At 40.0% G+C, this 13,132-nt stretch overlaps 1 protein-coding gene across 1 annotated transcript in view; it reads left to right on the forward strand.

The window, feature by feature from the left end:
- taok3a (TAO kinase 3a) overlaps nucleotides 1-13,132 on the forward strand; it is a 124,825-nt gene that overhangs the window by 32,642 nt on the left and 79,051 nt on the right. Inside the window, 1 exon segment of the mRNA XM_068005688.1 lies at nucleotides 2,287-2,520. Coding sequence (XP_067861789.1) covers nucleotides 2,389-2,520 — 132 coding nt within the window. The 5' untranslated portion in view covers nucleotides 2,287-2,388.

A 13,132-nucleotide genomic window follows, 5' to 3' on the forward strand; every position in this document is an offset into this window, starting at 1 on the left:
GAATTTAGAAGAGGGGAAAATTTATGGAAAACAATGGGTTAGAGTAGTTTGAAGAAAAGGCAAATTTGATGAAGTAAAAATAGAATGGAGAGAATGAGTGGAATTATTGTTCCGATTGTTGGTATAGGATTAATACTACAATGAGTAGCAGCATTAGTGTTCGTGCAGTGTATGGTGAAAACCTTATAAAAACATCCTTCCCACAAGACGCTTTCCTTGAATATTCTGGCAGAGTTGAATATTGACCGTGTCATTTGCAGAAGGAGGGATGCTACCAAATGGAAACCTTTCATACCTCAAAGTTTTTTTTAAAAAAGGGCAGAAAGCAGAATTTTTAAAGGAGTTTTTTTTTGTTCTCATGAAGGCTCATATTCTTGCTTGGGCACAGGCAATAGCCAACCTCAGTACCCAACCCATATGGCCACACTTTATATATGAACCTAGACGCTGAATATTTGCAAACTGTTAAACCACAAAGGCACCACACAGTGGTCTGATCTGGAGTGGGATGAGAATCAGGAGCCGGAAACCTGTCTGATACTGTGTTTCCCTTTCTAGCCAAGGTGTGGAGAGGGGAGGCTTGTTCCACTTATAGCAGTCCAATTGCTGCAGCTTACGGAGATCTGTTTTTTTTGGATGAGCACTTGACTGGCAGTATCTTTACCCATTAGGTTGTTGGAAGAGGAATATTAATAAACTTGAACTAAACTTTTTATTTTTCTGCCTAAAAATGTGAACACAGAAATTAACTTTATTTTATTCTACTATTCTATTTTGCTACTTTTATGGATAATTTAAAAAAAAAGTATCTATCTACTCTTAAACATAATTTTGGGTAGCTTTTTTAAAAATAAAATCAATAATGAAGGTTGAGGTCATTGACATTGTTTCTGTTTGCCCAAGCATGGAGTATCAGCAAAAATGTTGTCTAACTGGGCTGTCTGTTTATGTAAGTGAAATGGTCATGTACTGATAAGCATGTTGAGGCTTGTATGCACTAGGTGAGATTTTGTTTCAGCACGTACAACTGATCAAGGATGCCAAAATTAATTGAATATTAAATTTGCATTCATCTCCTATTTTATTTAAGCCCGTACTGACTATATTTAAATGTTTGTTTCTAAGTTCTAACTTACCAGAACTAATAGTTTGACAATATTTGTACAGTCAAGGATTATAATTTTTTTTGTCACTTGGTGAAATAGCAATTATTTGTTTTGGAGAGGTTGTGAGTGTGTCAGTTTTTTAATATGTATTCTCATTGGTACTATTTATAGGTTCTCAGTTTTAGCACAACCAAAATGAGCCCTGGTACCTTTATACTTTTGACACCAGCATCTGATTTAGAGCACTGAGTTATACTCATGGCTCCACCTCACTTTTTGGATTGGGAGGAAAATCATAGCTCTGTATGTGCTCTGAACTCTGCTCAACAACATTGCAATGCTGGTGAAAATATTGATGTTCATGGAGAGCTGATTGCCAGTTGCCTGGCATTACCCTGCGCGGTGAGTTAGCTCACAGGACACCGTGGACTAGTTGCCCTCTTGATTTGTTCATTCACATTAGAAATGTAAAGGCATTCTGAACTACTTTATTTTTGAAACAAATTTTTTTGAAAAAGGCTTAGAACCTGATTGGAATTTCTCTGCGGTGGATGTGAAGCCCAAATGATCTGAGACGTGCTACTTGAAGTGATCTTGAACCACTTGATAAGAGTTACCCCTGTATAGGAACTCTTGGCCAAGAATGGAGTCGTACCACCTGGACTGATCTCCCTGGGTCAGTAGTCGAGCACTTAAGGGAAGGTCAGGAAAATGGAGGCTGGAGCCTGAAGTCATTGCTGATGACAGGCGGCTGGGAACATGGAGGTTTAGAGCACAAGATAAGATGGTTGTCAATGGATACTAAATTTAAAAAAAAATCTAATGCTAATTTTGTGCTTAGGCCAAAAAGGTCAGATTTTGTGGTCATTTGCTAACAGATCAATCTGCTCACTCCAACCAATAAAGAATAACGTTTTTAATTACATCGCATTTACAGCACAGAAGCAGGCCATTCGGCGTGACTGATCTATATTGGTGTTTATGCTCCTTTATACTATTTATAAATGGATGTACTATTACTGAAATGCTATGTGCATTAACTTTCTCCCATTTAAATGTAATATTGATTCCTGGAATATTTGTCATTAATCTAAAATAAAATACATAATTAAAATACAGAAAGCCAATGGAGAAGTGAACTGAAATGTTGTAGCTTTTGTGTTTTTTTCTTATTGTTCAGGTCATCTTTTACAGCTGCTACTGTTTTTAAAGGAGCATTTGTCGATGAAGGGAGAAATTTGCGAACCCAACACCAACCACTCCAAGTCTTTGACAGGCAAGAATGCCGTCTTCAACACGTAAAGGGGCAGTGAGAGATCCAGAGGTTTCGGAACTGTTCTTTAAAGAAGATCCAGAGGAACTGTTCATTGACCTGCATGAAATTGGACATGGAAGCTTTGGGGCTGTTTATTTTGTAAGTGAGAACTTGTTTAAAACCATTTATGGACTAGTATCTTTTTGAAATGCCAAAGCAAACACTGAACTTTACAATTGGTGCCTATTAACAATAGTGAAGGTAACCTGTACTGGTCTGTTTAAATCTAGTTAATCCTGCAACTACCTGAAAAATACAGCACTGTAAAACCTTTTGTTAATCAGTAACTTTTTGTGACTTTGAGGAGTATTAATAATTCAAAAGAACTCAAGGTATCTAGATTACCTGCCAATATAGAAATTCCCTGGTGCTTTTTTGTTAGGCTAGTACATTGGAAGGGAAGAGGGTGCAGTAATACTGAAGGGATTCCTAAACCAGAATAGAAAAGTGCTTTTTTAAAAAAAAATGTTGTAGGAAAGAACAAGTGGCAAAAAGGACCATACTCTACCATGGAGGGAAAAAAATATTCCAGGAACTGAGTAGGAATTAGACATTATGCAAATAAGAGGATATTTCAGCGATATGTTTATAATTGCTGTTACAATAGACAAAGTATCTGATCCAGACAACTTCCACCTGAATTCTAAAACAGATGGAGACTGAAATTAGAGGCCTTGGAGAAGGTGCAGAGGAGATTTACCAGAATGATACCAGGGATGAAGGACCAATTATGTGGAGTGACTAGAGAAGTTGAGATTGTTCAGAGCAGAGACTGTTAAGGGGAGATTTAATAGAGGTGTTCAAAATAATGAGGGGTTTTGATAGAGTAAATAGGGAGAAATTGTTTCCACTGGCGAATTTTTGTTTCCCTCCATGGTAGAGTATGGTCCTTTTTGCCACTTGTTCTTTCCTACAACATTTTTTTTTAAAAAAAGCACTTTTCTATTCTGGTTTAGGAATCCCTTCAGTATTCCTCTTCCCTTCCAATGTACTAGCCTAACAAAAAAGCACCAGGGAATTTCTATATTGGCAGGTAATCTAGATACCTTGAGTTCTTTTGAATTAGCTTTAGGGTATTTGGCAAAAGAACCAGGGGGGAGATGAGATTTCTTTTTTAACACAACAAGTTATGATCTAGAATACACTGCCTGAAAGGGTGGTGAAAGCAAGTTCAATAGTAACTTTCAAAAGGGAATTGGATATATACTTGAAAAGGAAATATTTGCAGGGCTATGGGGAGAGTGGGGCGAATTGGATTGCTCTTTCAAAGAGCTGGCACAGACATGATGGGCTGAATGGCCTTCTGTGCTGTAAGATTCCGTGATCCTATTTATTGAATGAGTTTGCTAAACTAGTGTTCTGCGCATTGGACAGTGACTAACATATATCCCCATTGTTGAAAGAATGGAAATGTAGCTGAACATTAAATACTAAGTTTAAGATCTGTAATAGGGAAAGTTCACGAGAGATCTAGCGGATGAACATTTGGAGAAATGTAACTTGTTAAAGGATGGTTTGCATAGATTAGGAAAGACTACCTGCTGGAGTTTTCAGACATTACTGGCCTTATTAAAGGAAACAGTTTTTGTATATTTAACCGTTCACAACCTTGTCCTCCTATTTGACCCGTGATGAGCTTCCAGCCGCACATTCGCTCCATTACTAAGACCACCTACTTCCACCTCCGTAACATCACCTGGGGCTGCCCCTGCCTCAGTTCATCAGCTGCTGAAACCCTCATCCATGCCTTCGTTACCTATAAACTTGACTCTTCCAGTGCCCTCCATAAACTTGAGCTCATCCAAAACTCTACTTCCCGTATCTTAACTCACACCAAGTCCTGTTCACCCATCGCCCCTGTGCTCGCTGACCTATATTGGTTCCCAGTCTGGTAACGCCTCGCTTTTAAAATTCTCATCCTTGTTTTCAAATCCCTCCATTTCCTCGCCCCTCCCTATCACAGTAATCTGCTCCAGCCCTCTGGATCTCTGCGCTCCTCCAATTCTAGCTTCTTGCACATTCCCTCATTTTAATTGCTCCACCATTGGCTGTGGTGCCTTCAGCTGCCTAGGCCCTAAGCTCTGGAATTCCCTCCCTAAACCCCTCTGCCTCTCTTCCCCTCTCCTTTTTAAGACACTTGGTAAAATATGTCTCTCTGAGGTTTTGTTCATCTGTCCTAATATCCCCTTATTGGCACAATGTCAAATTTTGTTTGATAATGCTCCTGTGAAGTGCCTTGGGATGTTTTACTACGTTAAAGGCGCTATATAAATGCAAGTTGTTATATTTCAGTTTTCAAAGGCTCTACGTCTGTGATTAATGACTAGAAAAAGAGTACGACAATAGGAGATCAAATATAGCGTGTATGTGTTCTCCGCCGGTTTTGTCCCGCGCGCCCCGCCCCAACCCATAAAGCTTGCTTGCATGTCTGTGCACAGAGCATGGGTGGAGAGATAGCAATGGATAATTTGACACATTCCAACAAAAAAACTAGTTATTTCATCCAGATAGAGTTGGAACCTACATATTGGAATAAAAGTAAACATTTCTGATTTAAAGTAGTTTGGATTAAAATTGTATCAGTTATTTAAAAAAAATAAGAATTTGTCCACAGTGGCACTCAGAATTTCAGAGGAAACCAGCAAACGCAATGTCTTGCACACAGTACAGTCTACTTACTTAGTCTTCCAACTGAGATGGGAACTGTGCCAGTTAGTAAATTGGTTTCTGTGCACTTCATGTGTATAGTTTTATAGGGTATTGTGAATTTGAGCTGTTCTGAAAGAGTCAACAAAATGTAAATCCCATGTCAGAGGTGTATTTTCCCTAGGTTTGACTGACGGTGCCCCTACACAACTAATTTACATTTGGTTTTATGCTATAAATTTGCCAATTTCTGCCAGTACTATCAGTTTGACACTTTCTTGTATAACGGCAGAATTCTCTCTTCTCTCATTGAGAGATTGATGCAGTTGTAAACTGTGCTGCTTCACATCAAATCTTGATGTTTGGAAGAGTGCCTTTTAAACATGGAAATCATATGAGCACCTAATTTTTAAACAGGTTTATCAACTTTAGACAGCATCAATGATAATCCTGAGTCTGTCCTCATGCAATCTTTCTTATGGTCTCTGAGTGAAGGTGCCATCTTATGTCAAATCATGGGTGGTTTTATACTGTATGCTCATCCAGTTGGAACTGAATTGAAACAATCCAAACCAATTTCACTTATGGGACTTTCCAGCTAACAAAAAATAATTTCATTTTATCATTCAAACTCTGGTGTTACATTCTTTCTGATCTGAGCTGTTCAGTTCTTTCAAAAAAAATCTTCAGGTTCTTTCCTCATCCCTCAAAAAAAAAATGGACCTATCTATTTCTGCCTTCAAAATAGTCATTATGGATCTATGCATCTTGATCTGTTAGTCATTCTTCAATCTACAGCCTTTAGTTTCTTTCTCTATCCCAAGCATAATGGACATCCACTGGTACAACTACTAGTTGGAAAATTCCAAAAGAAACACTCAATGTTCTCAGCAATTTATTTACTGATCTATTGTCGCACAACAGACTTGTGCTATTATTGGATTCCGTTGAATGGTTTGGAACCATGTCTCCCTCGCTACCCTGAGACAAAGATAGTTTACTATCATGATTAGTTGGCATGTGGAAATTAATATGCATGCAAAGTTACCCACACTCTCCTACTTATCTACCATCACCTCTACCTAGTCAGATTCCATGGCCACCTTTGTCAGAATAATTGGTACCAAGTGATGGATGATTCCAAATTTTTTCCAATTGAACATTAGGAAAACAGAAATCATCATCTTTGGCTCCCACTAAAGAACTGTAGCTTTATACTTGATTCCACACTCCTACCCAGCTACTCGTTTAGGTTGAACCAGCACCTTTGGTGCTCTGTTTGACCCTGAGCTCATCTTCAAACCATAATTGCTGCCTTATTACTAAGCGATGCTTATTTCCATCTCTAACATTTACCACTTCTGCTCTTTCTCAACCCCACTGAAAATCCTTGCCACACTTTCATTATCTGAACACTCACCTTCTCCATTTTCATCTTTGCCAGTCTTCTGGGCTCCACCCTAAACAAACTTCAGTTTCTCCAAAACTAACCCATGCATGCTTATCCTGTAATAAATATTGCTTGTGGTGGCACACTTGTCTGAGTCAGAGCTTGTAGGTTCAAACGCCCCTCCAGAGATCAGCACATAACCTAGGCTGACACTTCAGTGTAATATTGAGGGAGTGCTGCATTAGCAGAGGTGTCGCCTTTGACAGGATGTTACACTAAGGCCCTGTCTGCCCTCAGGAGGATGTTCACGATCCCATGGCACTAATCGATGAAGAGCAGGGAAATTCTCCCATTGTCCTAGCCAACATTTATAACTCAATCAACGTCACTACAAAACTGATTCTCTGGTCATTTATCTCAGTGCTGTTTGTGGAACCTTGCTGCTGCGTTTGCCTACATTACAACAGAGACTACATTTTAAAAAGTACTTTTTTTGTGAAGCTCTTTGAAACATCCTGAGGACATGAAGAACACCAAATAAACGTTTTTTTTCTCGTGTGCCCCCTTCACAGCACTCATTCAGTGGGCAGAACTTTAAGCCATCTAGGTCATGCCCACTGAAACACTCATCCTACATAATTTTGCTTTACTGCTACTCTCCTGTCTTTGATAGTCCCCTAAAAAGCTTTCTTTTCAACCTCTTGGTCCTCTCCCTCTTGAGAATCACTTTAGGATAGTTTATGATGACCATGTAAAAATACAAGTTGTTGAGATTTCCTGAAGGGGTAGAAGGAGAAAATTTTGAGGTAACATGCTATTAGTAAAAAAAAAACATTTATGTACAAATGAAATCTGATTTCCATATTGTGATATTTGCTCACTGACCACAGATGTTCAATTCTAATGCACCTTTCTGTCTTTGAACATTGAATCCATCTTTCAGATGAGATGTTAAACTGAGGCCCTGTCTGTCCCCTCAGTTGGATATAATAGATCCCATTGCACTATTTCAAAGAAGAGCAGCCCTTTTTGGTGTCCTGGCCTATATTTATCCCTAAACCAACATCACTAAAACAGATTATCTGGCCATTATCACATTGCTGTATGTGGTACCTTGTGTGTGAATTGTCTGCCGTGTTTTCTACATTACAACAGTGATTACATTTCGAAGTACTTCATTGGCCATAAAGCGGTTTGGGGTGTCCTGAGGTTGTGAAAGACTATAAAAATGCATGTCTTTCTAATGCTGTTTTTCTGCCAAAAAGTCTCATCGCCTAAACGAAAATAGTTGCCATGGGCCGATCAGCTTAAATCTGAGGCAGTCTTTCCAGCCAAACTACACTATAGAAGTATACCAGTTTCAATTAATTTCTGGTTTGGAAAGCAAGGAATAACAAAGCCGTTAGCAAATCTGTATTAACCAATACATTGTTGGGCAGAGCAGTTTCTTAACTTGTAGCCCAAGACTGGTTTCACAAAATTGTGACGTCATGTCAAAACTTTCTGCATGTTTGAAAAAGTTACCATAAAAATGAAATTGCTTTTCTGAACATACCATGCTGATTCCTACAAAGCAACATGTTTGGATTTCAGAATAGGATAGTTGCATGGAGATATTACCTAATTTTTAAAAAAAAATTCTACTTGGTATTAATCTTCAGTTCTCTTTTGATTTTCCCTGTCACCAACATGTTTGCTAGTATCATGAGAAGCCTTTTCTTGCACCTTCAAGTTTTGTTTACTCCATCTTGCCGGTGAAAGAAATCTGCAGGCAGTGCTTTGTTTAGCCCTTGCTATAGAACAAGCTGGCCTTCCACTTCCCAGAGGTATTATTACATATCTGTGGTACTTGGAACTAAACCGAAATGGGCTCCTCACCTTTTTGGTGTTATAACTGACATTTTTTGAATATTTTACAATGTTTTGCATTCCACTGTTGATCTAATTGGCATCTTAAGTTGAGAATTTCCACTTGGATCAGTGCTTTATATTGGGAAAAGTTTTTGCCAATCTCTAACTTTGCCCAAATTTTAAACTCTGCCCTTCAGTCCTCTGCCCATGTCCAAGAAAAACAACTTGTTTACTTCCACCTCCTCTACCTTTCATTATTTTGAAGACCTGTGTTATCTCTCATCTCAATTTTAGCTGCTTCAGCATTTCCTCATAACTTAGTTCCCAAAGGCCTGTAATCATCTTTGTCAATCTCCTGAAGCATTTCCATGAAGATAAGTAGGGTGAACATTGGGTGGCATGTAAATCATTTTATCACAAAATTACACTGGTATGTTTTCTGGCTGCATAAAGTACTATTTCTGTCCAATTGGTGTATTTTGCTAACTTAAGATTTCCAGCTGTTTTGGTGGCTTAATTTATAGGCATGTTCTTGGTTTGGTAGCTTCATTTGCAGGCATGATACTTGCAGAACAAGACTTACTCTTCTATGTTCCCCGACCAGCTTACATTAGAGCTACTTCAAGTACAAGATATTTTGTAATAGCCTTGATCGCTGGTGCTATGGGATCCACCAGATTGGGTTGCAAACTGGATTCCAGTGCACCAACGGCATCAGCTACCCAAATGCAGTTTTTGAAAGTTACATAGAATGTACAGCACAGAAACAGCCCATATCGTTGTTTATGCTCCACACGAGCCTCCTGTCACAGTTCTTCATCTAACCCTATCGACTATTTCTTTCGCCCTCGTGTTTATCTAGCTTTCCCCTCACTACTTGTGTTAGCGAGTTCTACATTCTAACCGCTCTTGGCGTAAAGAAGTTTCTCCTGAATTCCCTATTGGATTTCTTAGTGACTATCTTATATTTATGGCCCTTATTCCTGGTCTCATCCACAAGTAGAAACATCTTCTCTACATCTACCCAATCAAACCCTTTCATAATTTAAATTCAGTTAATTAAAATAAAATCTGGAATAAAAAGCTAGTATCCGTAACGGTGACCATGAATCACGGATTGTTGCAAAAACCCATCTGGTTCACTGTCCTTTAGGGAAGGAAACTTGCCGCCCTTACCCAGTCTGGCCTGTATTTGACTCCAGACCCACAGCAATGTGGTTCATTCTTAACTGCCCTCTGAAATAGCCTAGCAAGCCACTCAGTTGTACAATCCCGCTACAAAAAGACATAAGAATAAAACTGGATGGACCACCTGGCATTGGACCACTAGGCACCGGCCACGACAAAGGCAAACCAAGCCCAGTCGATCCTGCAAAGTCCTCCTCACTAACATCTGGGGACTTGTGCCAAAATTGGGAGAGCTGTCCCACAGACTAGTCGAGCAACAGCCTTACATAGCCATGCTCTCAGAATCATACCTTTCAGCCAAAGTCCCAGACTTCCCTATCACCACCCGTGGGTATGTCCTGTCCCACCGGCAGGACAGATCCACCTGAGGTGGTGGCACAGTGGTATACAGTCAGGAGGGAGTGGCCCTGGGAGTCCTCAACATTAACTCTGGACCCCATTAAGTCTCATGGCATCAGGTCAGATATGGGCAAGGAAACCCCCTGCTGATTACCGCCCTCCCTCTGCTGATGAATCAGTACTCCTCCATGTTGAGCACCACTTGGAGGAAGCACTGAGGGTAGCAAAGGCACCGAATGTACACTGGGTGGGAGACTTCAATGTTCATCACAGAGTGGCTCAGTAACACCACTACTGACCGAGATGACCGAGTTCTGAAGGACATAGCTGCTAGACTGGGCCTGCAGTAGGTGATGAGAACCAACACGAGGAAAAAACCTACTTGACCTCATCTTCACCAATCTACCTGTCGCAAATGCATCTGTCCATGATACTATTGGGAGGAGTGACCACAGCATAGTCCTTGTGGAGACAAAGTCCAGTCTTCACACTGAGGACACCATCCAATGTGTTGTGTGGCACTACCAACCTGCTAAATGGGATATATTCAGAAGCAGTCTGTGCCCACATGCAACAAGACCCGGACAACATCCAGGCTTGGACTGATAAGTTGCAAGTAACATTTGCGCCAGGCAATGACCATCTCCAACAAGAGAGTGTCTAACCACCGCCCCTTGACATTCAACGGCATTACTATCACTGAATCCCCCACCATCACCATCCTGGGGGTCACCATTGACCAGAAACTTAACTGGAACACACTGTGCTACAAGAGCAGGTCAGAGGCTGGGTATTCTGGGGCGAGTGACTCACCTTCTGACTCCCCAAACCCTTTCCACCATCTACAAAACGTAAGCCAAGAGTGTGATGGAATACACTCCACCTGTCTGGATGAGTGCAGCTCTAATAACACTCGAAACTCAACACCATCCAGGATAAAGCAGCCTGCTTGATTGGTACCCCATCTATCACCTTAAACATTTACTCCCTCCACCACTGGCGCACCATGGCTACAGTGTGTACCATCTGCAAGATACACTGCAGCACCTCCCAAATCCGCGACCTCTACCACCTAGAAGGACAAGGGCAGCAGGCGCATTGGAACGCCACCACCTGCATGTTCCACTCCAAGTCACACACCATCTTGACTTGGAAATATATTGCTGTTCCTTCTTCGCCGCTGGGTCAAAATCCTGGAGCTCCCTATCTAACAGCACTGTGGGGGTACCTTCTCCGTACGGACTGCAGCAGTTCAAGATAGCAGCTCACCACCACCTTCTCAAGGGCAATTGGGGATGGGCAATAAATGCTGGCCTTGCCAGCGACGTCCACAAGGCATGAATGAATATATTATATAAAAAAAAGATTGAAGTCCTTTGTCAGATGATCACCCTTCAGTCTTCCCTCTTGTAGCGAAAAAAGCCTCAGCTGTTCAGCCTTTCCTGATATGCGCTCAGATCTGGTATCATCCTTGTGAATCTTTTTGCACCTTCTCCAGCGCCTCGATATCCTTTTTATAATATGGAGACCAGAGCTGTTCACAGGACTCCAAATGTGGTCTAACCAAGGCTCTATATAAGTTTAACATAACTTTGCTTTTCAACTCTATCGTACTAGAAATGAACCCCAGTGCTTGGTTTGTTATTTTTATGGCCTTATTAATCTACGTTGCTACTTTGTGATTTGTGTATCTGGATCCCTCCGCTTTTCTACCCATCATATTTTCCAAGGAGTATGTGACCTCCTTATTCTTCCTACCAAAATGTACCACCTCACACTTACCTATATTGAAATTCATTTGTCAATTATATGCCCATTCTGCAAGTTTATTAATGTCTGTAATTTGTCGCAGTCCTCCTCAGTATTAACTGTACCCCAATTTTGAGTCGTCCGCAAATTTTGAAATTGTACTTCTGATTCCCGAGTCCAAATCATTTATGGAAATGGTGAACATCAGTGGTCCCAGCCCCGATCCGTGTGGAACACCACTTCCTACCGTTTGCCAGTCTGAGTAACTACCTTTTAACCCCTTTTCTGTTTTGTAGCCAGCTTGCTCTCCATTCTACTACTTGTTCCCTGAACTTGCATGCTCTGACCTTAGTCTTGAGTCTACAATGTGGTACCTTTTTTATTTTGAAGGCCTTTTGAAAAATGCAAATATATTACATCTACTGCATTACCCTTGTCTACCCTTTCTGTTACTTCTTCAAAGAATTCAAAAAGGTTGGTCAAGCATAACCTTCCCTTTTGAAATCCATGCCAACTATTATATTTTCAGTCTCGATGTTTTTCTGTTTGTCTTTGAGTAAGGATTCCGTTATCTTTCCTACCACCGATGTTAAGCTAACTGGTCTATAGTTCCCTGGACTTGTTCTGTCTCCTTTTCAAATATAGGAATCACATTAGCTGCCTGTCGGTCCTCTGGCACTCTTTCCTTTTCTAATGAATTTTTCTATATATGTAATAGTGCCTCTGCTATCTTTTCCCTAACTCCTTGTCTTAAATGTCTTTATCTTTTTTGATCTCTCCTAATGTCATGCCCACCATGTTAGTCTCCCTGGTAAATATTTAGGCAAAGTAATTATTTAATATTTCTACCATTTCACTGTCATTACCTGTATGTTTATCATGTGTATCCTTATTCTGATTTTTCTTTTGTTATTTCTGACTGTAGAATATTTTACTTTTTTTATGTTCCTTGATAATTTAATTTTTTTAAACTTCTTTCCTAACCTTTTCATATTCCCATTTGTCATCCTCTCCTTTGTTGTTTACGTACTTAGTGTATGACTCTTTCTTCAGTTTCAATTTTGCCCGTATTTATTTCTTCATCCATGGTATGTCATTACTGGCTAGTTTTTTTTTTAGTGGAATATATTTCTCCTGGACTCTCTTGATCACCGTTTTAATTGTTTCTACCTGCTGTTCTATTTCTTGATCAGTAAATTTTTCCAGTTTATTTTTCCTAGTTCCATTCTCATTGCCTTAAAATCAACTTCTTTTCCAATTTATTACTTTTGGTCTTTCTTTCTTATGTCTTTCTCAATCTTTATCTTAAACCTTATTATGTTGTGATCACTATTGCCCAGATGTTCCCCTACACTTCTCTTACTACTTCTGGTTCATTTCTCATTTCCCATTACTAGATCCAGCAGCGCTTCCTCTCTTGGGCTTTTTACATATTGGGTAAGAAAGGAGTCCTGCACACATTGCTTAAAAAGTCCATTCCCTGTACCCTTTTACTTACCTCTTGCTAGTTTATTTGGAGGTATTTAAAACCTCCCATGATAATTCAAT

Source organism: Heptranchias perlo, chromosome 25 (genome assembly GCF_035084215.1).
Source record: "Heptranchias perlo isolate sHepPer1 chromosome 25, sHepPer1.hap1, whole genome shotgun sequence".
Taxonomy (NCBI): domain Eukaryota; kingdom Metazoa; phylum Chordata; class Chondrichthyes; order Hexanchiformes; family Hexanchidae; genus Heptranchias; species Heptranchias perlo.